This window comes from Furipterus horrens, unplaced genomic scaffold, assembly GCF_987537825.1.
Source record: "Furipterus horrens unplaced genomic scaffold, mFurHor1.1.pri manual_scaffold_12, whole genome shotgun sequence".
NCBI classification, from domain to species: Eukaryota; Metazoa; Chordata; class Mammalia; order Chiroptera; family Furipteridae; genus Furipterus; species Furipterus horrens.
In genome coordinates this window covers 5,383,811-5,409,623 of record NW_028327182.1, presented here as the reverse complement: position 1 = coordinate 5,409,623, position 25,813 = coordinate 5,383,811, and the positions used below count along the sequence as shown (strand labels likewise).

Sequence of the window (25,813 nt, the reverse complement as noted above, 5' to 3'; positions counted from 1 at the left end):
ATTATTAGGACAGCTGCGGTGTCCTGAGAGCTAACAATCTAAAAAAGTAAGGTCAGCATGTCAACATGTTAGCAGATGTCGAAGGAGAATGGAGATTAAACCAGGAGGGAGAGTAAGAAGGTAGGCTCTTACCCCTTTGCTTTGGATACTGGCATGTAATATAGGAGCGAATGGGTTTATGGTGAGCTGGTTTCCCAAAGTATGTTCCCCAGAATACCACCCTGGTAAATTTGGAGAAGGGAGACGTGTGGAGGGTTCCATGATTAATCACTACACATTCCTGCCCTCCCGTGAGGATTTGCTACAAACGTTAGCAAATTAGCAGCTCTCAAGTCCACTACTAAAAACAAAAGCACAGAACTACCCCACCTGCACTTCCCATTTTTAATAAGCCAGGGAACCCTTTTACAGAGTAGCGCCTCGAAAACATCTTGGGAACAATGGTTGGGAAAGGAGACTGTATGACTTCAGTGGTACCAAGAAACTGCGCACACTGCAGGGAAGGGGGAGCCCAAAGCTGGGAGAATCCTTTGTACTTGGCCTCCTTTAGGTTGGGTTCTTTAGGTGCCTAACATTTCATAATCAATAGCTACTTAACAAAAGCACATAGGACCTGGAATACAAGATCGAGGCAGAAGGAAACACACAAACCTACAAAGGACTCCTGAATTCTTTCTTGGATCGGAAAAGTGTTGTTCTTCTGAAATGCTAACTCTTCCCAGAGGTAAAATGTAAGAGATGCAGATGCTGGGGCCTGAGGGCTAGGAGTCCTGGCTTACGGCTGGACAAACACATACATGTCGGTTATTGGACCTTTCCTGCGGTGTGGTGGAGAACAGCTATTAAAATGAAACCCTTCAGTTACAGCCGCAAAGAAAACTGAAATGGCCAAGCCCGTCTCATTCATACCAGTTGGTCCCATTTCTCACCGTGTGCCAAGGCGCCTGGATTCTAACGCAAACACATTTACTGTATTTACTAAATTATTTACTACGTTAATTACAATTTTATTATGAAACCCTGCTAAAGCATTTCATAATAAACCTCTGCTCATCTCATTAACATTGATTTAGAATGTTCAGACACCATACTAGCCAGCAATGAAGCCACAAGAGTAGTAAAACCTCATGCCCCCAACCAAAGAACCATTTTTTATCCGTAATTATTATAGAAAATTTCTTTCTTTTCTAAAAGATCCTGCAGAAAGAGACCAACTGCTTAAATGATCAGATTCTTCACTGGTTTTAGGACAAGTGAGGCCAGGTGAATATTTCCATTGGTTTTTCCTGTTTCTAGCCTCCCCTGGTCCCTGTCACTGATGCTGGGGACTGTTCCTTACAGAGAATTCAGCCAACTCATAATTTCCTGTGTATACCTAACTTACAAGATGGATGAACTGCCGCGGGCAGGTTTTATTTTCTCATGACATTCATATGCCACCTCCTGGTACGTGCATAAAAATGCAAAACAATTTAAATTGTAGTCTAAAATGAAACAAAGGAGCTTCCTCAAAATACAAGTACATCAGAATGATTAAGACTCTTATCACTGATGCCTTCCCAGTGGCATGCTGGAGCCGACTAGAATACTTTCTGCACGATGGCTCTGTGTGTGAAGGGAGGTGCCCAACCCTAACAAGTGTGTGACGGCAGCTCACTCTAAAATGGAGGCGTTGCACTAATTTCTAAGGGAGCCTCTAGTTCTAAAGATTCTTCACGTTCCCTCTTTATTGTGTCCATCAAGTGATATTTCATTGTGGAGTTGTCGAAACATGACTCACGGTTAAATTACACAGATGTGTTAACTCCCCTCACTTATCCCATTCCTACTGCTAGGCCGTTGGCCCTCGCCTATTACAGTCCTGACCTCTCGTTTTCTTTGCAGATCTTTAGCGCACGAAGCAACTTAACTGCACAGCCGGATAAACCTGGGTGTACAGAATGCAGTCCTGCCGCGCTAGACATGTTTTCAATACACTGAACTATGCCTTTGGAGACCTCTAGTACAAACCTGCCACTCAAGTCATTTCAAAGTCACTCTTAAAATGCAGTCCAAGACGGCATTCAAGGGAAATCATCTGAGAAGCTTGCTGAAAATGCATTCCTGGGCCCCGAGTCTGCACTTTAACACATATTCTTACACTACTGTTTTGGAAATACTAGCTGATGATGTAAATAGGAGCTAGAAGTTATTTTAGAAAATAACTTTTGAGAAAACGGGGCACAGCTCTGAAAGTTAATTCGAGATTTTAGATAACTTTATTATATTTGAGGTTTGGAAAGTTACCTAAAATACTGCACCTTAAGAATTTTCCGATCAGCTCTCCCTAGCTATGCAGCAAGCAACGTAAGAATGAAATGAAGTACAGTACGTTCTTTAAAAATGTACTCAACTCCCTAAAGCAAATGCATCAAAAATGCAATAAGCGATTCACATTTCTATTTCCTAGGGTTAGGCCAGGATGGCTTCTGTTTCTGAAGTGATTCACGAAGCCGAGATGGAGCCCCTGCAGGTCTGCTCCTAAGGGGAACTCAGCGGCCGAGCCCCACTGCTGCCCTATCTTTGTTAGATTTAGCCAGTTCAAGCTCCACGCCTCTGAAACTTCCGCTGAAAGCCTCGAGTCCAGGTTTGGTACAGCAATTCAAAAAGAATGTAACAGAGAATAAAGTTTCTGAAAAACGAAGGGAAAAAGGGATATCCATTTTGAAAGACTTGTACCATCATCCCCATAAGCAAGGGAGGACTGGGGTCATTCTAAAAATTACCTTCAGTAAAATAGTCCATGGAATATTTTAAAAATAAGACACAGGTTTCGCTAAGGGGTATCTTTAATTTCCCCACTTTACTCCATCGTAACTCTAAATGAAATATTAGGTTCCTTTTATTCGTCAAAAGTGAAGAGATACAACTGGCTTCATATCCAATTTTAATAGTGATTTTCTTCAAACGAACAGAAAAACGCAATGAGATTCTTCTATTTCTCTTTCCTGCAGCTCTATTGTTACTAACAAGGTCTCAGATTCCTATTTTTAAAGCGGCTCGGCCATCCTCCTTTTTCCTAAGAGAACACAACACAGGTACTAGTGTTTTTCTGACAGAATTCAGATAAATTACATATTTCTCGGCGTCTCTCTAGCAACAGGGCTTTTCTGCCCACCGAGGCCCAAAGCCTGCGTTGCCTCCAGCTAGTTTCTCTGCAGTGTCAGAGGCTGCGCAGGTGCTGGGCTGGCTGTCCCAAGGAAGGGGAATATTCGATAACAAAGGGAAACTGGTGTTCTCTGTGCGTTTCTCCCCTTCTTTCTGAGCTCATTTGTAGGGGGTGATTTTTAAAATTCAGGTTTCTACTGCTGGGGAAACTTCGAAAAATCAGAAAAGGAAAATAAAGGATAAATCTTGACTTTTCCCAGAGGTGGCCAAGCTCTGTCATCATGGTGGATAAGACAGCTCCTTCGGGCCACTGGAGCATTCAAGTCCTCTGACTCTCAGCACCCTTCATAGTCTGGTAATTACACCCGGATTCCTATAGCCTTTCTGTTGATTTTTCTCAAGCTTGCTGAAATCACACAAAACTCAAACGTTTGCCCTTGTTCATTTTAATACCCACGATACCACCTCATCTTAATCCAAAAAAATGGTATGGTACAGGCAAACCCTTAGCACATCGGAAGGAGAAGTGGAAGTCCGTTAGTGTCAACAACATGGGAACAAAGTATTCAAATTATTCCTCTTAATGCCCCCCCCACCCCGACAATTAATTATTTATCCGCCCAGGAAGGAGAAGAGATTCTCAGTAAAGAGGTGTTGGCAAGTTTAAACAATGTGTTAAAAAGAAATAGGATGGAACAGGACTAATAAAATCAAGCAAAAGTGGATCTACGTTAACTAAACATCAGGCATTATTTTTATTTATGGAGAGAAAAAAGTCAAAAGTTAGAATAATGAAAATTACGCATAGACTTTACACAAAATTTTAAGGAAATACTGTCAACATCATTTTATCTGAGAATCATTTGCATTCTGCTATAACGTGTGCTAGAAATCAAAGAAACACTTTTGTGACAAAAAGGATGAAAATGATCATTCACTAGGAAATAAACTATTTGGGGATTATTTGGGGGAGAAAAGGTCCATCAACAGAATATGCCCTGCTAGTAATCATCCCAACCCCTTACGTACTAAGATGAAAATGTCACGTATCACTCAGAACAGGCAACAGAGAGCCCTCGCTTAGAAAGAATACATGTCTAACATGAAAGATGAAAAAAACGACAGGTTCTACTCCTTCAAGAAAGAGACAGTACGAAATTTGAACAGAACAGTCATTGTCAAAAGCTGATAGCCAATACGGGTTGATGGCAGTTAAAAGAGCAATTTCTTTTTTGGAATTCAACCTTTGAAGGAGGAAAGGACCCACCACCGTTCCAATGACAGGCGCTTGCAGAACTGCCTTCGTAAACAGAACGAAAATGAAAGGCTTATCCAAGACAGTGCCACCATCTGCCACAGGTCTAAGTATAGTCCCTGTGAATTAGCTGGTCTTCCTGGGAGGCACTTGCCCACATGACACAGAGTGGACACTCTTCTGGTGACAGGGATGGAAGAGAGAAAAACGAGTCTCAGCCTTCAGGACACCAAATGGATCAACCTTACTAATAAGGGCAAATAATGACTCAAGCAACTGACAAGCAGAGCATGAGACCATTAAGACAAACTATGTTAATCTCAAGATTTAACTGTTGAAACTAACATCTGTCCAGCCTAAGCTCACCCAGTGAGCCTAAAAGACGTGATACTTCCCTCAGATAGGCTCCCCTTCCCTTTTGCTTACAAGACTCCCACAGTATTTCATCAACTGAATTAATATGCCCAGTTTCTTAGAGATGGAATATTAGGCTGAGTGTCAGTGGGTTTCCAACCTTGTGACTAGGCTTTAGGACGAGGGTACAGGGTGTGGCAGCAGAGATTAAGGACAGAAAGAACAGACTGAACAAACTGCTTCTTCCCAACTCCCTCTCGGGTTCACCCCCCAAAAAAGTGAATTAAAGGCCGAAGGTTTAAAGGAATATTACCTCATGAGCAACCTTTGAAATAGAAATAAGAATGTTTTAGTAAGGAAGGCCACTAAATATTGGAATAGACCAAATCCCTTTCCTAAATATTCTTAAGCCTGAACTTTTATCTGAAGGACTTGTATGTAATCCTTCCATTAATCTCAGAATCTAAATATATAATTTCAGACCAGACAATACTGTCTGGATTTTTTGTAGCTCTTACTGAATTTAGCAACATGACTGTAAATAATTGCAATTCCATCTATTAAATGATATCCTGCTTTACTTAAAGGTATTTGGTAGAGGTAAAAAAAAAATTTAAAGAATTGCATATGAAAATACTATGTAACATTATATATGCTTCTTTTCCTTGACAGGGTTTGTCTTCAGTATTGGGAGAGTTTCACATCCCCTCGACTAAAAGTAACAGATGTCCAACATGTTCTCCAGTCTCATCTATACTTTTCTTCATAAAAAGTTAAATTTCATTTTGTGATACCCTTGAAATTTAAAAAGCAATCTGCTGAAGTGTAAAAAGGGTATGTAATTTTCAAATGTTATGAACCTAAAAATACTTCAATTTTACTATAATTTTATAAATTTATTTCACCCACTTAATCTAAACCTACTTTAACCTTCTTTTTCTACCAGTCACCCCCAAAGCACTACAAGGCACAGCCGTGATCGTGTGGATGGCGAGAGGGTCGGGTCATTCAGCGAGGACTCAGAAAGCCATCTGCTGAGGGCGGGGAGGAACAGCGTTGTCTTCTCATCCCAGGGAGTCGGGGGCGATGCCACATGAGCAAAGCCATCTTAAATGCGTTTCCTTCCCATTGAGCTGATGAACAACACGGAGAGCTTACGGATGGGAACAGCAGAGCAGAACAGAGAGGTCCCTCTGGAGCCCACACTTTGTCCCAGGACTTCTGTAAGCATGGCATCAACCGCCAAAGGCTGGGTATTTCAGAGCACGGGATGTGACGTGCCCCGGCGCACCACTCCCTGACCGAGAGCCACCCGCAGTCCTAACGAGCCAGGAGCAGGGGGAAGGAAAGGAAGGAAACCAGTAACGTCCCAAGGCGTCTGCTTCTCAACAGCTTTTCAAGTCCCTGCCTACCGGCTGCAGATATTGTTTCCTTTATCTGGGCAGGAATGGGAGCACGCTGCTGTGACCAACAAAACTAAGAACACAGAGTAAAACAACAATGCAGGTAGGTACCATGTAATTACAGTTAGGGTTAACAAATATGAGCTTCAAGTGGTGTCTTTCCAATGGTGAAAAGCAAAGCTTTTAAAATTCCATTATCTTAAGATGGTTTTAAATGATTACTTTAAATGTGACTATTTCCTAAACCACACAAGAGTAAAATAGAGCATTTATTGATGGAATAACAAAAGTGCTTTTCTTAAATATTCTTCAAAATACATTTGTACAACTTACAATAATATATCCAAAATAACTGTATATACAAAACATTACCTAGTTTTAATGTATGTGCTTTTTTTTTCCCCAAAAATTACAAAGTAACTTCTTTTTTATTTTTTTTTTTTTGGCAAAGTTCAACCTTAACAGAGGTGACAATTTTAAAGGTTGGTTTAAGAAAATAGAACCTGAGGGAAATTGACACGCAAGAGTCAATGACAAGCAAGAGATCTGGAGGAATATTTTTAGTTTGTTAAATAAAAATGGTTTTTAGAGTGATACTTCTCACATTACAAAAATAAACAAAAATGAAGAAAAGGTCACTGTCAAATGATGAGAAAAGGATCTGTAGACTTGCTCTTAGTACTTCAAATAGCCAACAATGCATGTCAAAAATGAATGCAAAATCACAACAGTCTTGTATTTACTTTGTATTTGGAGAAGATATAGTGAAATAAGTGGCCACATTCTGTTTTCTTTTAATTGCTATTAATATGGTTGATCTGATTGGCTCTTCGATGAATTTCATCCAAGAAGTTCTCCAGCTGTTCTATTAGCATTCGTTTTTTAAACCTGTATGAAAAAAAATAATAGCACTCTCAATTTCTTGCTAACAGAGGAAGTTATATACCAGTATAATGTCTTTCTTAAAAAAAGAGAAACTGCCTTGGGAAGATTTTTCAAAGTGAAACAAAAATTAAAAATCAACAACTTTATGATACATAAAACCTGCTGGAAGAAAGACGTTACTCCTTCCACGATCAGAAAGGAGAAGGAAAAACAACCTGATACATACACAAGGATCACTAACACTTCAGCAAAAGCAGGGCTCCCACAGCAATGACTCCAAAAGGCTGCTGCTTATGCCCTTTGAAGGTGTGCGTTCAAAGGAATGTGAACAAGGTATGGATCTCGTCCCCCGTAAAACGTGAGACGAAATGGAAGCTGGGTAGCAGAAGTTACAAAAGCCCAGTCTTCTGCTGTTACAATCTGAAAGCCAGCGAACCAAGGAGTTACCCATCCTTCGTACAGAGTACGGCCAACAGCTCAGGTCCGAGTGGTGATGCACAGTTTCGCTCGGTCACAAGCACAGCACACACAACCGCTCTCGTCTACACAAGCACTAGTGCTGCCGGTGTCTCACACAACACCCCACACCCCGCCTCGTCTGTGCCCAGGGCCCCTCCGCCTGTAACCACCGATTACACAGCTCTCCCAAACAGTGACAGTTACCCGTCTTTACCTCATGGCACACACAAACTGCCGAAATTCTACAGCACACAAAAAATATTATCTTCCCCAACAACCACCAAAAAAGGTGTAATTTTGATCCGTGCACACCAGACAGCTGTTGTGGTGGTGCCTGCCAGTCTGAGGGGAGAGAGGTCAGTGCCCTTGACCAGACAGCCAGGTGCCAAAGGCTTCACAAAGCCTGGGAGCGCGCCGGCTGAAAGTCACTGCTTTAAAGGATGGCAGAAGCCGACTGCAGGCACCAGGAGGGTAACTAAATCCAGGACATCTGAGCTGATGGAATGTTACACAAAGTGCAAAACAGGTTAAATACACAAAACGAATAACATGAAAAGCTATCGCACCTCATCTTGCAAAGTGGCCTAAGCTCTAGCACCTCCCCCCGCCCCCCGAATTCACTGCTGAATCTAAACCTTTAAGTGTACCATGGAAGAAACTGGGGGACTAAAGAATGGGTATATTGGGAAGGTCAGATAAGATTAATCCTAAGTTTTCTTGAAATACTAGAAGTCTTCAAGAAATAATAAAATAATTTTTGTATCTGCTAAACCTGTAAAACTATGCTTTCCAGTCAACTGCACTGTGCGTTACCATTTATAATCCTGATTCACATCCCTTGTACTGGGGTACATAACCCTGGCCACTGAGGCTGTCAGAACAGGGCCCCTCTGTCCACCTAAAGTACATGTTTTCCTACAGACAAGTTAACTGCATGTCAAGGTCATTTCTAATCACTGATTAATATTAACAGCAGTCCAAATATAAAAAGAAGGAAAATTAAAGGCTAGAAAATACAAAGACACCGAAAGCCACAGAGTAGGAAGTAAGAGAATGATGCCAGTGTGTGTAATTTGTAGGAAGGAAAGTTCCAATTCCTAAAGAACTTCACTGAATTCAGAGAAGCGCTGCGTGCAGCCCAGACATGCACAACCCAAGGGAGACTGTTAAATACCAACCATCACGTTCAGAGATTATTTACCTTGCTGCTTCTTTAATAACGTTTTGTAAAAATATTAGTCTTGTCTGTAAACTGCCTTGCACATGTTTCAGTAAAGTGAAGATTCTTTCATATTCTTAAAACAAGAGAAGCAAAAAGAAAAATTAAGTGGCTTTCCTTTGCATTCTTATTCAATATTTTTCTACTGTAGTTTACAAGACATACTAAAACAAAAGAAAAATATTCCACATAAAGTTTTCACTGCTCATTGAAGACTTTCCAATACATACATTTCATCATCCGCCAACAAGATCAAATAACTTGCCAAACACTTGCTACTTTTGGTAGAAGATCCCATTAAGGTATCAAAGTGTAGAAGGGTGACTAAATGGCTTGTTGGTTGTGCCACTAAGTGGCCTTTACAAAAATCCACCCTTAGAATTTAAATTCTCAACTACAGCTAACAGGGGGGGATGGGGGTAGGGGTGGGGTATGTGGAAGAAAAACAGTGAAGCAGGTGCAGAGTGCTATTTCAGTTTCAGGTTTCCCATAAAACTCTTTCTAAGCGCTGGAAGACCCTAACTGGCAAGGACTGGGTCTCACCCACTGCTGCACCATCGGGGCACGGAGCCGCCAGCACTACCGACATTTTATCCCCCAAATTCTTTTGTATTCATATAGTAGACAGCTTTCGTAACTTCAGTGTTTTGACCTAAACACAGCCCTGGTCACCATCCTAGTTTAAGTCTTACACACAGTGCTAGGCTGCTGCCTCCCAATGCCAGCTGCTGGCTAGAACACTCTAGACCACGGGTTCGCGTCACAGCAGGAACCGCGTGGAACTGATCTGTGCGTTCTCCCCGGGCTCTCAGTCCCGCCTGGTCGCCATGCCTAGCACTGTACTTTGGACGCAGCAGGTATGTGTCAGCTTTTGTCCGCTGAATAAAAAATCAAATCTCACTAGCTTATGACCTAGAATCTATGTTTTTAGTTAATTTCACTTTTTTGAGCACATACAGAAACCAGCTCTGAGGCTGTGTCTGGTTATACATACTTCTTCCTGGCTTCCGAATCTCTTTCATTATTTGGGCTTTGAGCTCAGCGTTGACTTCTTCGTGGCTCCTGCTAGGCGCCTGCTTCTTTCCCTTGCCGAGGGAAGACGCCGGTGTACTCTCTTCAGGACACTGCGCTTTATTTCTAGCCTCCTCGTGATTTTCTAAAAACCCACCAACAGTGAGGTCATTAGCTCCTAAATGACCGTGACCAAGAGCCTCTGTGTGATTGGTTGGTCGTTCCAGGAAACCGGCTGAAGAAGAAGATGCTGAAAATTCAGTATCCACAGAATTTGGTGTGACATTGGACGGAAGTTGGTCAGCAACGTGATTTTCAACCACATCGTCTGTCGTCGAATCATTATTAGCTTCTGGAACTAAAAACAGAGATAAAGGGGAAAAATTATGGGACAATTTCAAAGCAGACAGTAATTAAAACTTCAAAGAAATATCATTACAGAAAACCACAAGTGATCTCCTTGATGGATGCAAATTAACAAAGAATGTGATATGATTCTTAAGCTTTGATAAAGACATGGTGGATTCAACGGAAAACATTCACAATATTTACAAAACCTGTACCATTTCTGCCCTTAGGAGGGAAAATATAAAGCCAAGTTCAACTCTACCTTCGTTTTACTGAACGAGCAGGGTTCCGACAGGCTAGGGGGACACGAGGATCAGGACCCTCACGGTCATCCTTCCTGCAGCCCCGACTCCCGCCAGCCTGCAGCCGCCTGAAACCCCCGCTGTCACTCCGAGGCCACAGTGAAGCATAGACTTTGGAGCGTTCCGTGTCCTCCGGGAACAGGGCTTCGGGCAGCGCACCCTTTTCCACCCCGCTGTGCGCCCTGTGTCACCTGAGTAACTGCAGAACCCCGGGCCCACCACGGCCACCAGACAACTGCCCCTCACGGCTCGCCACCCCGCCACTTAACGGGACATTATCAAACTTGCTCCGCTCTCCACGGACGTGGGCTCATTTCCTTCGCCTCCCGGGACCCCCTCAGGATCCGGCTTCCATATCCTCTTGTACAAACTCTTGCTCTTCTGAGGCTCAAACAAGCCACTCCCCTCATCCTGTGTCCTCGCCACGACCTGTGGGTCTCCAGGCCACCTCTGTGGTCACCATGTCGCCGAAACCTAGTCCGCAGACGTCCTCCCACCCCCACGTCCCTGAGGACATCACCCAAGTCCTTACTACTCAGTGTGGTCTGTGGACAGGAAGCAGGAGCGCCCCCAGCTTGTGAGAAACGCGCCCCTGAAGCGCCAGCGCATCCGTCAGAGCCCCTGTCACCAGACCTCGGGAGCGCCACACACACAGTCAAGGCGGAGAAGGCTGCAGCGCGCACTTGGGCGTCTGAGCGCCGGGCCTGCCGAGAACCCGGCCCCCAACTCCTCAGTCTCACCTCCAAAGAACCTCCCGCCCACACGTCTGCCCCCCAAGTCAGACAACCTTGGCGGCGCCGCTGCTCCTGCGCTTACACGCGGCCCGGCGGCCGCTCCGCCTTCCCCGTGCCGTTGGTCAGATCCCCTCGAGGTACCAGGGCAGCCCACCGCGCGCGCTTTTTAGCGACGTCCCACATTCTCTCGCGCTCCTGCCCTCCCGTGACACCAGCCAGGCCAAACCCCGCGTCGGCCTGCGCCGGATGTGCGCAGGGATGCCACTCCGGGAACGGGGGCGGGCGCTCGCAGTCCCCAGCAAGCCTGTCACCGCCTTCCCTCCCTCTGCCGCAGGAGTCACGCTCCCACCCCGGCACACCGCTGCCTCCCCAGTCTCCGGCCCCCTCAGCCGCCACAGCCCCCCTGCTTCGCCGAGGAACGACAGCCAGGCTGTGGGGGCTGCCCCCGCTCCCCGCCCCCAGACTTGGGCCCGCGCCCGTCAGGCCGCAAGGGAGGCAGCTCCTCCACCGGGGTCGCGGCCGCTGCCCTCGGCTGCGTCAGCGCCTCTGCTGGGCGCGCCTGCCCCCTTCTCCCCGGCGGTCCGCCCGCGCTGGGGCTCGCCCAGCTCCGCAGCACCCGAAAATCCCCGCGGCCTCTCGTAGCGCCCGCCCTCCGCCCACCTGCGCCTCGCGCTCGCCGCCTCCACTCCCGCCCCGCACTCCTGCGTCCTGTCCCCTCGTGCCACCAGACTGCTCTCGCTAAGAGAAACAAGGACCACCAGAACCTTGCCTGTCCTCTCCTTCACTGACCTAAGGAGTACTTAGTCCACCAACCACTCAGTTTTCCTCTGCTTTCGCTTCCATGACACGGGACAGTCCCTATTTGTCCCCTTTCTCGGATTCTTCCTCCTCAGACCCCTTTTCTGAACCTTACAGCTCGGCTCCCTCTCTCCCTCTCTCGCTCTTCCTCTCCACCCGCCCCCCCACTGTTCCCCTCGGTAAGACCTATCACCTCCAATGGCAGCTAAGCTCCCCCCCGCACCCACCCTCCAGCGCAAGCCCCTTCTCCTGAGCTCCAAACTCAGACAACCACCTTGCAACCTCGGGCGTCCACGTGACTATCGAATGTATAACACACACTGCTAAAGGCCAATCACTCTCCCACCCCACCCCTGACGGCGTGTCTCTCAGGACAGAAGAGTGGCTGTCCCCTTGCCCGGGCCCCCGCATCCTCTCGGTCAGCACCAAGCCCCGGGCTGTCTGCCCAGTGATTCCGCCATACACATCCTCCTGCAGCCCCGCTAGCTCTTCCCTGGGTTTCCCGACTGGTTCCTGTACATCCGAAATAATTATTTTACAACACCAGATACACAGTGTCCACAATTTTAATTACCTTATATAACTTCTGTTTATGGAAAAAATTAATTTTGTTTGATTCAGGGTCTAAATCAGGCCCCAAATGACAATTGGTTCATGTGTCTCTTAACCACCTTTGAATCTATAAAGTCCTTCTGTACCTCTATCTTCTATGCATTTTTCTGGGAAAACACACATACACACACACCAGATTCTTTGTCCTATAGTTTCCCACAATCTGGATTTTGCTAATTATATACCTGCTTTGTCATCTAACACGCTCTGTCCCTTATATTTCCTATAAATTGTAGTGAGATCTAGAGGCATGGTCAGGTTGATGTTCAAAATAACAAAGACAAAAACAACTGGACGGGGTAGAGGGGCAGGAAGACTACCTCCGAGGCAGTACTGCACAATTCCATCGGGGGGTATATAACACTTTCTTCCTCCAGTTCAGATGTGATAAGCCATGGATAATCACTACCTACAATTAATGAATCCACCAATTCATTAGGGGTTCCCTACACCCATTCCGACTCTTCCCTGACAACACTCCACACCTTTTACAGTCTTTATAAAATGCTAATCACATCGGGTCACTATCATGTCACCTCCTTAACCCTTTCAGTCGGTGAATTCCCACTGTCCTCTGAAGGACATCTTTACGGCGGCGTCCAAGGGCCCTCCACGACCTGGCCCTGCCTGTCCCCCAGCTGTGCCCTCGCAGCACCCGGCACCCCTGCGACAGCAGAGCACTCAGCGCCCTCTGAGCCCAGGCAAACGCACAGCGCCAGTCCACTCCTCGCCATCCGCCCTGCAGGTCTGCCTTCAGACGACTTGCTAGGGAAGTGCCTTAACCCCACAGACCAGGTAAACCCTCCCACCAAACACATAACAACACGCTTGACTTCCCTTCTGTGGAATCCCCGCACTCTAATGAAACATCCCATGATGTGCTTTCCTCACGCGTTATTAGGGAAAGCAGAAACCACTGCCTTGTTCCCTACGATTCCTCAGAGCTACTGTCTAAAATAGCAGAGGCAGTCAACAATTACCTGGTGCATTAAACAGATAGTGAATTTGATAACGCCCCTTTAAAAAATACTATTCTGGAATACATAAGATTTGCAAATAATATTTTAGATCATGACTGCTAATAAAGCATAATGAACATGTGAAATGTTCCACAAACACTCATTAAAAAGACACACAAAAAATAATTACATGCCCATTTAGTATAATCTATTTAAAAACCTCTGAAGAATCAAAAAGCAGCAAATAATGTTTGTTTTTCTTTAAAAAAACAGCTCTTACTTTTATGAAGAGGAAGGGGTTTAATAAGATCTGGCTGTGCTTGGGTCACAGGTACAGGTGGTCCTTTTCCTCCAATGTGATTGTTCACAACTGGATTCTGCGCTCTGCCTCGCAGCAGTGGTGACATACAGCGACGTCTTTTAGGGATCCCTTGCATGTTTGGTTCTCCGGGTCGTTTATGTTTATTCTGAGGTCCAGCCACAAATTCATCTGCTTCATCTATCATCATACCCTACAACAAAATATATAATTCCCCTGGATTTATATACAGTTTTAAATGGCACTAATTCCAATTCCCATTAAAGCAACTCTATTTAACTATGTTGACATCTATTAGCTACTCTACCAGGAAAATAGCTTTACCTTACTTTAGTTAAGTTAGGAGCTTTTAAATCCACAGTACCTAGCACAAATGAGTTACATACGGAACATTTCCAATTTACCTTCTTATCCAGCTTAAAGGGATTGCCAAATGTATGCAGCCTCCGAGGCTGGTCAGGATCCAGTTCTCTGAGTGGAGAAGGTACTTGCTTGAGGTACTCCTGGTAGTTCCCCATCTGTGCTATAGGGACACTGTGCACTTGATCTTTTTGAAGAAAACAGAGCAACAGCAAGAGTCAGCCTCACTGACACCCACTCCAGGCACCACACATCTTCGTATACGGGAACACTGCCTGGTGTGCTCTAGGCAGTCTTCCCTTCCCACGGACTCTAAATTAATTTGGTGCCATTATAAACACTGTGATGTGAGAATATTTGAAATTTTTAAAGTAAAATTTAAACTCATTGATTTTATCTTCTAAACAAACCAAAAATATTGCAGCTAACTTCAGTGAATAGAGTCAGCAATATGTGTAATCTTACCATGAAAAGGAATGTCCCTTCTACGCTAGTCCAAATATGCAATGCTTAATTATAGCAGAATTTACAGGAAAATCATATACATAACCCTTTCTATAGATAGCTATAGGTGGAGTGCTGACATCAGAAACAGCAAAGTGTTAAATTCTCCTCTGGCTTGATCTGTCATGGGTGCCATGGATACGGATAAAGGAAACAGCAGAATATGACAGTTACGCCACGCAGAGTGACACCGTCAAGTACCAGTGTATCCAGACACATCCAGCTGGGTGTGTCTCGGTGTGCGGACGGACAGAAAACCAGGAAAGGACACTAAGCTGCTAACAAGCGGTGTTACCTCTGGGGAAGAGAATGTGGAGCAACAGTGATGGCAGAAAGAAATGTCGTGAATCAGGGAAGACTTTTCACGTCGCTTGTTGGAATTTACGATGAGAACACAAAACTGTGATAATTCTTCAAGAGTTACAACATTACTGTGGTTTTTCAATATAAAGAAAAAATTTACAAAAGAAATGCCAATATTAAAACCATGATCGCACCTTCATCCTGTCCTTTAAGAAACCTGCGGGTGCTCTTCATAAGATTAAATCTCATTCTTGTTAAGTGATCCAAAAGATTCCGTCGTGGTATGTCGTACGCATTTCTGAATGTCTGTGGCTTTAAATCCTGTTGAAAACATTCAAAGACAAACAGAATTAAGAAACTAAAAGCTCTAGCCTGCAGCATAGGTTTGAAAAAAAATAAAAGATATACAAGTTAACGAATTTAGCTTGAAAACAGAATAGAGTTATGATGTAATCTTAATGTGCTATTTTGGGAACCAGAAGATAAAAAATTGGTAGTGAGCTCAACCAAATAATCTCAAATCCACATCTACCTCAAGATTTTATTACCTATTTGGCCAAAAGAAGTAAATATCCAAATTTTAAAGACTTCCAAGGCGGTTTTGTTTAAGCTTTGATATATAACTTCCAGACCATAAAACTGCCTGTTTACGCAGTCTGATGAATGTTGGAAAACTTACGGCTGTGGAACATTCACCACAATCCAGTATGGAACCCTTCCGTCACCCCAGGGAGTTCTGTGTGCCCGTTTGTGGTCAGTCCCTATTACTAGCCCCAGGCAACGACTTACCTGCTTTCTGTCTCTGTACGTTCATTTTATAAATGGAACCTTGCAATAGCTAGTAGCTAATATTACCTATCTGGCTTCTTTCACTTAGCAGTATGTTTTTGAGATTCGTCTATGTTGTTCACGTATCAGTAATATATTCCTTTTTATTGTAGTAAAGTAGTACTCCATTATATGGCTATACTATATCTTTCATCCATTCGCCAGTTGATAAATACTGGATTATTTTCGGTTTTGGGTACTACGAATAATGCTGCTATTATAGATAATTTAATTTCTCTTGGGTAGACACATACAATTGCTGGTGATATAGTAAGTATACATTGACCTTCTTAAGACACTGCCAACTATTTTCCATCAGCAATATATGAGAGTTCCAGCTGCTCTCCATCCTTACCAACACTTGCTATTTTTCAGTCTTTTAAATTTTAGCCATTCCATGCGTGTAAAGTGGGACCTCATTATGGTTTTAATTTCCATTTCCTTAATGGCCAATTAGGTTGACCATCTTTTCATGTGCCTGTTCAAGTTTGTATATCTTATTTGGTGAAGTTATCTGTTCAAATATTTGCCCATATTTTAGTGGGAGTGTATGTCTCTTTATTATTGAACTTTATTAAGTTCATGTATTTTGATATTAAGTTTTTTTTATCCAATATATGCTTTTCTCACAGGCTTATGACTTCCTATTCACTTTATAAAGTTTCTTTTGAATAAAAAAATTTTAATTTTAATGAAGTTTGAGTTATCAAGTGCTGTTTTCTATTTTAGCACTCTTCAGTGATCCATGACCCAAGGTCATTGAAGATTTTCTCCAGTTTTCTTGAGTTTACAGTTTTCGTTCTTACATTTAAGACCATGATCACTTCAAGTAACGTTAGGTAAGGGTCGAGATCATTATTTTGAATTTGGATATCCAATTTTTCCAGTACTACTTGTTGAAAAGACTGTATGCTCACCCTCTGAATTATTTTGGCACGTTTGTTAAAAATTACTTGACTGTGTGAGGGTCTCCATCTAGACTATATTCTGTTCCACTGATGTACACGTTTATCCTTGTGCCAACAACACAAAGTGTTGATCAATACAGCTTTAACAGTAACTTTTAAAATCAGATGGTGCAAGCTGTCCAACTTTACTCTTTTCCAAAATTGTTCTAGCTATCCTAGTATCTTTACATTTCCATATAAATTTTAGAATCAGTGTGTCTGTTTTTACAAAAAAGCTGCTGGGACAGAGATCTTTTTAATGACGAGTATTTATAAAGTATTTTAGAATCACATTGTGCACCCAAGGTCCTAAGCACCAAACTGCAGTGACTCTGCCATTAGCTGTGTAACTCTAAGCCACCTCTAGGCCTCTGTTTACTCACTTATAAAATAAACGGGATGCTTTACTTTTTATCAACACACCCATTCCTTCACTCACCATGGACAATGTCTGTTTTAATTCTAAAGTTCAATGACTCAATGACAGTACAACAGAATGACCATGACTCTTCCGAGGTCTACAAGCACATCAGAGAGTAAGTACAGACAAACTGAGCTTCAGTTAACAGAGACTCTGATCTATATATCCAACGACAGAGCAGAATATGACTGGAGCAGCACTAAGTTCCCACAACTATCACCTTATTGAGCAGGGCCACTTGGAACCCAGTGTACTCTTTCATGTTCAGGTCCAGCAGCCTATGGGGAACATCCTCGGAAATCCCCTGGAGCAGCTGTTGGAAATCTTTTCTGTAGGCCATTGACAAGCCATGCGATCGGCTTCGGACTTTAATTCCAGTTTCCTGTATTACTTTCTTGCCCACAGATCCAATGACACGGTCAGATTCTATTTTGGCCTAAAGTAAAAATAAACAAGAATTGTCTTGACAGAATCTAAATTGGTAAATTAAATACTATAGTTTTGGTGTTCTTAAAGTTAAATATTTATATATTTAAAAGTATATAAAAAATTAAAATCTCAAGTGGCATACTTTATGTCAAGTACTTGGTAAATTAAAAATAGTTTAAACAATATCTTTTTATTTTAAATCATTATAATTTTAACCTTTTGGAACAGGGCAAACAAACACAACACATATTGTATTTATTAATACCCACCATACTTAAATGATGAAACGTGAAGACACCCTAAATGAAAATATGTATTTCTGATTCAGAGCTGATATAAAATTAGAAAAATCATCTCATCAATATTTAAAGACACTTAATAGCATATAACTAAATGTTCATAGATATAGCTAAAAATGATACAGTTTTTCACTGGCAAGCAAATATTTTGAGTCTTTACACCTATATTTCAATTAGCAATTAAAGTAGATATGGCAGAAGTCCTGGGAAAATGATGTATCGTATACAACATTAATAACTTGGCAGTCAGTTAAACTGTATACTGCTTAACTACCACAGTATCTGTTAAGGTGATTTCTGCCCAGAATTACAAAATTCAATGTCTCTTACAAATATTTCCAAAGAAACTCCCATTTTGAAAGGAAAAAAAACTACAGGTTTCTTAAAGATAAAGCAAAACACAATGGTATTTTTTCTATGAAAAAACAACTAACAAACTTCTCAAAAGAAAACAAAGAATGCTCATATATAGGAAGTCTAGGAAGCCATTTCATAAACTAAGAATTATTATTTGAAATTAACATTTCAAAACATAGCATACCATGTACTTGAGACAGAATTGCGTTAATATGTAATATATGTGGTTTTAAACTATCAGGAATGAACATCTGGCCAAAACGATTCCAAACACATAAAGGCTCTATTTCGTAACATTACCTGCTGACTCAGCTTTTTGAGGTATGAAATGACACTGTAACTAAGTCCATATTCCATACTGTCTGCTATGAGGTTAGGTGCTCCCATCATCCTAACAGCTTTCTTCAAAGGCTAGAGGCAAAAAAGAAAGCACCACTTGTCAAAAACTTAAGGCTAGATGTATTCTGTCAATTTTGAAAACACTCCCCACCCACCCAATTTCTCCTGTCCTGCAGTAAAAGTAATAACATATTTGTATTTCAGTAACATGTTTGTCAGTGGTATGAAAGGCAGTTTGAAATAGTTAAAAAGCAAAGAGGCTGTTAATAATGGCACCCAGGGCAAGAAAGTAAAGACTTGCACTTCTTAGTCTCCCTGGAGATGGTGAATCTGGAAGAAACGGGCAGGAGACACACGGCAGAGGCAGATCTGGTAGAACTCGGGCCCCAGGAAACAGAAGGTTTCCACTCTGGGTAACTGCGTGGGTCACAGCTCAACCACGCACTAGGCTTTGGGACCCTGTATCTCAGATTACATGGCCTCTCCAGGCCTTGGTTTCGCATTTGTAAAACGATAATAATAGTATCTACCTCACAGGACTGTCATGGGATTAAATAAATACAGGTGAAGCACTTATAAAAGCATCTGGCACACAGTAAGCATTCAGTAGGTGTTAATCATTACTAGCATCATTAGCTGAGCTGAAAAAAACAGAAGGAAAAACGAGGAGGAGGAAAAATGAGTTTAACATTGACTACGGATGCGGTATAATGAAATCGTATTTAATTGTAAGGAGAGACCAACTGAGAACCACTTTGTACAATAAAAACGATCACCAGCAGATGTCCCGCATGTATGAATGGGGCAGACAGAAAAAGGATGGTAATTCACTGACATATTAGAAAGTGTACAAGCCCTTGCGTGAAACGAGAATCAAATCCCAGCTCTGACAGTTAACATCGGTATAGCTTTGGCTGCATCCTCCAGGCTCCTGTGAAACTTGAATGAGTCAACATATGCACATTTCATACTCAGAGCGCTTCTTCCCGTCACTCTCTCACATGGCGGGCGTTATGTGCTAGACACATATACAACTCGCCTCTTAAAACTATAAAATGCGATTATTAAAGCTCAAAAAATTAATGTTCTTATGAGGGACCATTTACAAAGATCAGTTACAGTCACATGCTGTAATAGTCTTGAATGAGAAGCAGAAGTGATGTTTGAAAGTGCTTTTAGTGTGGGTCTTTGTTACTTTTCATGAAAAAGGGTACTTAATATACACGTTATTGGTCTTACCTACTATGATAAACTAAATTTTAAGTAATAACAAAATTCATGGTATTAAAAATATATGGGTCTATGAGAATATATACTTATCTACCTAAAAATATATTTCTGAAAATTCAGAAAATAACCCAACAAGAATAACTTTGAACCCTCAGAGAGAAACAATCCTGAAAATGTAACGTAAGAAGACACTGCAATGATTGCGATTACAAGCCTCAATTCTAAAGCCAGACCGCCCGGGACTGCATTCCAGTGCCCCATATATTAATTAGCAATGTGACCTCAGACAACTTCCTTAATCTTTTAGTGCCTTAGTTTCCTCACTCATAAAATAGGGACAATGATCGTTTCTACCTCCTCGGATTACTATATAAATTAGATGGGGTGTCTGACTGGTGTGGCCCAGTGGATTGAGCACTGGCCTGTGAACCAAAAGGTCGCCAGTTCAATTCCCCGTCAGGGCACATGCCTGGGTGGCAGGCCAGGTCCCCAGTTAGCAGTGTGCAAGAGGCAAACAACTGATGTTTCTCTCACACATCAATGTTTCTCTCCCTCTGTCTCCCTCCCTTCTGCTCTCTCTAAAATTAAATAAAAATTTAAGTTAAATGGGATTAATACACGTAACGTGCATAAGACAGTAACAGTCACAGGGTAAGCACTGTATATACTCATGATCATCATCGTTATCATCATCGTTCTGTTGTAAATCACCGAAACATTTCCTTCCTATTACATCTATATTGCCCATTTGTACCCACAATTTCCATGACATTCAATCTGTAACGGCAATAAATAGGAATACTAACAATAAACTATAAGCATAATATAAAACTTTACAACAAGTACTATTTTTAATAATAATATTCTTACCCCAAGGTAGTAGGGAGGCATTGTCTTCAAATAACTTTCAAATGACTGTCTCCATTTCAATGTTGGTTTCGCTTTATGTACTTTAAACAAGTCATCTATAAATGTATAACATAAACAAACTATCATCACCCACTTTCACAGATGAAAATCAAGTCAGATAAGTTTCACTTTTAAGTGCTTTCTTATTTGTAAGAGGAAGAGTAACATGAGATACAGGTTTTTAACAAAGTAAACGTGTTAAGATTTGGGGTTCTGGCATTTTCAATCAGTAATACCATTTCAAAAGTGAGAAGGTGCCCATTACGGTCTAGAATTACCCATAACGACAGAAGTAGAATCAGGAAACACACAAACAAAAGCTACACCCTATCTAGACCTAGACATGAAACCGATTTGACATGAAGTATGTACTGCATTTTCTATAAAATATACCTACCAATATTTTGACTAAACTTTTAAATCTGAGGGGACTCCATGAAGGAAAATCAGTCTTTTCCAACAGTACTCAAAAATTACAGCCAGGTGTGCCCAGGAGCTCACTTTAGGCTATCGTATTATTTTGGAACCCATTCATTCATTTAAATAACTATTTGCCAAGTAAAAACTGGCGCTGGGCCACAGAGAATGTGGCAAGGGCGACTCACCTAAGAGGGGAAGGAGGACCGGGTAATTGTAAGGCATCACAAATAAGTTGACACAGTTCAGTGCTGTGCTGGCTTTCAAGTAACCAAACGGATGACCAAGTTCACTGTATTTTGCACTATTGCTCACATATACCTATTAAAAATGAGTGGTTAGAATTTCGTATTTTTATGAAGGTTAAAACCTTTACAGAATATTATATAAACTATTGATTCAATTTAACTTTTTAAGAAGCATCTAAGTGATTGGTCAGCTCACCTGCCAACATGTTTGAGGAGATTTCCTCTCCAGGATAAATTGAGTCAGTGGTGAAGGTTCCAACTCGTATTTGTCAAAAGGCAATTTGTCAATAACCATCGGTTCACAGTCTGTACAGGAAAACTTCACGACAGGATGAGACGTACGAGGTGGCTAGAGGGGAAAGTCCTATTACTATTTATGCAAAGTACTAGAGACAAACCCCGTTTCAGTGTCCCTCACTACCAAAACTGACTCAGTTCCTCAGTTTCGCCAGTGAGAGTTTAACTAGTAAGAGCACCGTTCGCTGAAAGGATACTCGGAAATGCAAAGCTCAAATTATTTCATATTCAGAAGAAAAAGACAAAACACCTCAAAATCCATACAAAATGAAAATCTTCTTAGGTTTAAAAAATAAACTTTTGGAATTAAGTACTCATTAATTTTTGACATCTGAAATGTATTAACAAGATTAGATATCTTGTGTAATTTTACCCATTAGACAAACCATATAGTGAATACTGATACTTCACCATAATCTTTCAACAAGCCTCACTGTTTCTAAAAAATAATTCATAAATAAGACCAGAAAGTCATTTCTAGCTTAAACCTCCAGACTGATGAAAAACACAAAACCATGAAAGTCAACATGAAGTTGTGAAACTAAGTCCTAAAAGATTGCAGGCGAATGATCAAAACTATTGCGTAAACCTTCATTTAAATTATAAATTGTGTCCCCGAGACAAATCTTCATGTTACATTATGTTTAGAGTCCAAAGAACTCATGACACATCTATGATTCTGTACCCAGATGAAAAGAAAACAAAAACAAAAACATAAGCGTAATATTAGATTCTAAAGGAAACAAGGGCCTTTTTCCATTACTACATAATGAATACTACAGTATACAAAAGCAATTAATAGCCTATCACAGCACTTTGAACATCTAATTCTTATAAACCAGCCACATATTTAACTGAAAGTAGTACTTAAAACTAGTATAAAAAGCAGCTAAATGGTTACTATTACAAAGCCACAGTCTCTCTGGTACTTACTAATGTTGGAGAGTTCTGATCTGGCCAAAAAGATTCTGGAACCGGCCAGTGACCTATAGGAACCCCAGTTTTAGGATTTGGTCTGACGTATATGAGCTTGTGACAGCTATGCCAAGGCTGAGATCCAAAAGGCCTCGATATATCTGGCTGCCCATCTATAGCAAAGAAATTAAGAGCCCCCCCAAAAAGCCTATGTCATTAAAAGGAAAAAGCATCATCAAAAGTTCAATTATACCTATGATTACTTAATAAAAATGTCCTAATACTTATTCAATTCTGAATTTTCCTATTTTTCTTAAATGATAGAATACTATAATGACTGCTTAACATCTAGATTAGATTAAAATTCACTAGAGAGTAGTCTGCAAATGCCAACCATGAGTTCAACAGCTGAAAAGAGGTCCCACAGTATCCTTTGCTTGCCCCATAAGAATTATGTAAAACATACTTAATGGTAAATAGTTGTTTAATACTATGCTTCTCCCACCAGATGATAAGGGCAAACACTCAATTTCTTCATCATTGTGCTTGGCTTAGTAAATACTAGGTTAAGCATTGCTAAAGGAGTAATCATTTCAACTAAAGCCTAATAACTAAAATAATAATAATAATAAGCAAATCCAGATTTGAAGTACGTTTAATCTGAAATAATTCTATCAAAATAACAACTCTCTTCAACTAAACATTTTAGTGTCTAACTTTAAGCCAAGCAATAAAATAATCTAAAACTATATTCCATGCCTGACAAAATGTTTGTGTAAACAAAAAACAGAAAAAGCGAAACAATTTATACAATCCTACCATCTTCTCCATAACCCCCCACTAAGGGTCCCGTTTTTCATCTCTGTGACCCTTCTCTCCTCCCACTGCAGCGAGCCACCTCTGCCACATGTCAGGAATGCCTTTCTAATTCCTGTTAGCAGCCCCCTCGTACAACGAAGAGGGGCCAGATGTAAGAGCCATCCGTCGGTTCCAAGGTAACTGCTCACACCCTCTGACGCAAACGGTCCATGATCACAGGGTACTAGAACAAAGTTGGGTGGGGCTCAGCTAGAGCTAAGTAATCAAGCTGAGCAGCGAAGGCTGAGTCCTTGTTTTTGGAACCACATAAACCATTTGATTCTGACTAGTTTGGTCCTTAGAAAAAAATTTGGCTAAGGAATTACATAAACACACTCGTGTGGATTAAGACAAGCATACGTACAGGAGGGAGGCAACATAATAATACCGAAAAGGAAACAGGAGGTTGCGCATCTGTACATACTTTAAAAGTTTTCTGGCTCTTACAAAAGTTCAGGCTATGAATAATCAAAATAAAAACGTGATGCTACCGAGCCCCCATCAGTCTACCTTGACTTTCCCAATTAATCTTCCCTCTTTACCAGCACCTGTTTTGTCCCCTTAATAACGTGGCCCTGTCGATCTTAAGGCCAGGTCACAGTTAGTTTTTCAATTCTAGTTGCACAATTGACACAACAAGTTCTTACGAAGTGTGACAATACCTTCTACAGGGGAAGGGTCTGGTCCTGCTTTCTCAAAGTTTATGACCACCCCGCTCTGCACCTTCTGCACCAAGGACTCCAGACACTGGTTGAGCATTCGTGGAGAACATACAGAGTATGAGCGGCCTGAGGTTTAAAAAAAGCAAAAAGAGAGTAAAATAATGTAAACTAGTCAGTTGCAAAAGATTCCTACCTTTAGCAAGAAAAAATAAAAGTGGAGTTTCTGACCATATTAACAAAAGTTCAATGGTAAAGTTTGACTTGTTTCATTATCTTATGGGAGAATGAACAAGACAGTTACTTCTAATAAACCAACAATTCTGTTTTATAGGAATGCGTAAGTTTTTTCTTTCCAATTATCAGCATATAGAAAATAGCAATCTTGGTCTGAACAAATCACAAGAAAAAAGATCATGTTTTATTTATATATGTATAGTATATAAAATGTGATTTATATGTAATATACAATATTACATATCATATAAAATGTGATTTCAAAAATTTATATGTGAAAAACTATCTCAAACTGTTATCCAATACAATTTGTCTTTACTATATATATACATCTAGTATCTAATCCCCCAAAACCTTACTCCTGCTTAACAAAAGTGTATTATCAGTAAGATTAATGCTAAGCAAATAGTAGATTCTTAATTACTTAATTGGTCTGCTGACAGTTACTTATTTTAAATATTTGCATTTTAATATACAAATGGTAGCATGTACTTTTCTAAATTTCATTTGTCTTACATACTTGAGAATTACTTAAGTAAGTTTCCCTTCTGAATATTTTATAATCTATAGGGTTTTCAGTTCAGAAGTATGAAAAGGCTAGTGATTTAGAAATACCCTAATGGGAAGATCTTTTAAACAGAGAGCTGCAACGCGTCCCGACCTGCGCTGCCGCACACTGGTCACTGGCCACATGCGGCTCCTGAGCGCCTGGAACTCGGCCAGTCCAAATTGAAGTGTAGAGTAAATAAAAGACTTAGTATGAAAATGATGTAAAATGCCAACTTTTTAAATATAGATTTCACATGGAAATAATATATATTGAATTAAGATATTACTAAAACGAATTTCACGTGTTTCTTTTTAATGTGACTACTATAAAATGTATAATTACACATTTAGCTTGTATCACATTTCTATTCTATGTGCTGATAGAGACCAATACTGAAAACCTGAATTAAAACAATCTTCAATCAAACATCTTACAAAATAATTTGCAATGAACTCAGTATAGAACTTTACAGACTCAACAATTCCACCAAACACGGCTGTATCGTTTTCTGACATACCAAATTACTCATCCCAATTTACACTTAACACGTGATTTGCTCAAGGCTACTCAGAAAAGAGAACACTGGGCAGCAGTGTGATTCAAATCCTCAGAGTCAGCTTCACTTAGAAAAACAAGTATCACGTAACAAACGACTTACCTGTGTACAATAGCGATAGTAGTAATCATGAAAACACCTACCAATTAGTGAGGGTCTGTGTGCCTGGCGCTATCCTAATAACTTTATCGTATTTATTTATTTAATCCTAGCAACAATGTATGAGCTACTGTCTCCAGTTTACAAATAAGAAAACTAAAGCATGCAGAAATTAAATAATTTAACCAAGTTAGTACAGTAGTATAAGCAAGATTCAAACCCCTGGACTATTAGAAACTTGAATCT

At 41.2% G+C, this 25,813-nt stretch overlaps 1 protein-coding gene across 1 annotated transcript in view; it reads right to left on the bottom strand.

Moving 5' to 3' along the window:
- Window positions 1-5,238: 5,238 nt before the first annotated feature.
- Window positions 5,239-25,813, bottom strand: part of INTS6 (integrator complex subunit 6) — a 67,573-nt gene continuing 46,998 nt past the window's right edge. Inside the window, exons 6-18 of the mRNA XM_090258915.1 lie at window positions 24,129-24,254; window positions 22,627-22,781; window positions 21,593-21,745; window positions 21,337-21,469; window positions 20,693-20,787; window positions 18,554-18,664; window positions 17,389-17,604; window positions 15,167-15,293; window positions 14,210-14,352; window positions 13,767-13,998; window positions 9,717-10,091; window positions 8,705-8,798; window positions 5,239-7,047 (exon numbers count right to left, since the gene is read on the bottom strand). Of these exons, the coding sequence (XP_090115041.1) occupies window positions 6,954-7,047; window positions 8,705-8,798; window positions 9,717-10,091; window positions 13,767-13,998; window positions 14,210-14,352; window positions 15,167-15,293; window positions 17,389-17,604; window positions 18,554-18,664; window positions 20,693-20,787; window positions 21,337-21,469; window positions 21,593-21,745; window positions 22,627-22,781; window positions 24,129-24,254 (2,054 nt within the window). The 3' untranslated portion in view covers window positions 5,239-6,953. The remainder of the gene's footprint in view (window positions 7,048-8,704; window positions 8,799-9,716; window positions 10,092-13,766; window positions 13,999-14,209; window positions 14,353-15,166; window positions 15,294-17,388; window positions 17,605-18,553; window positions 18,665-20,692; window positions 20,788-21,336; window positions 21,470-21,592; window positions 21,746-22,626; window positions 22,782-24,128; window positions 24,255-25,813) is intronic.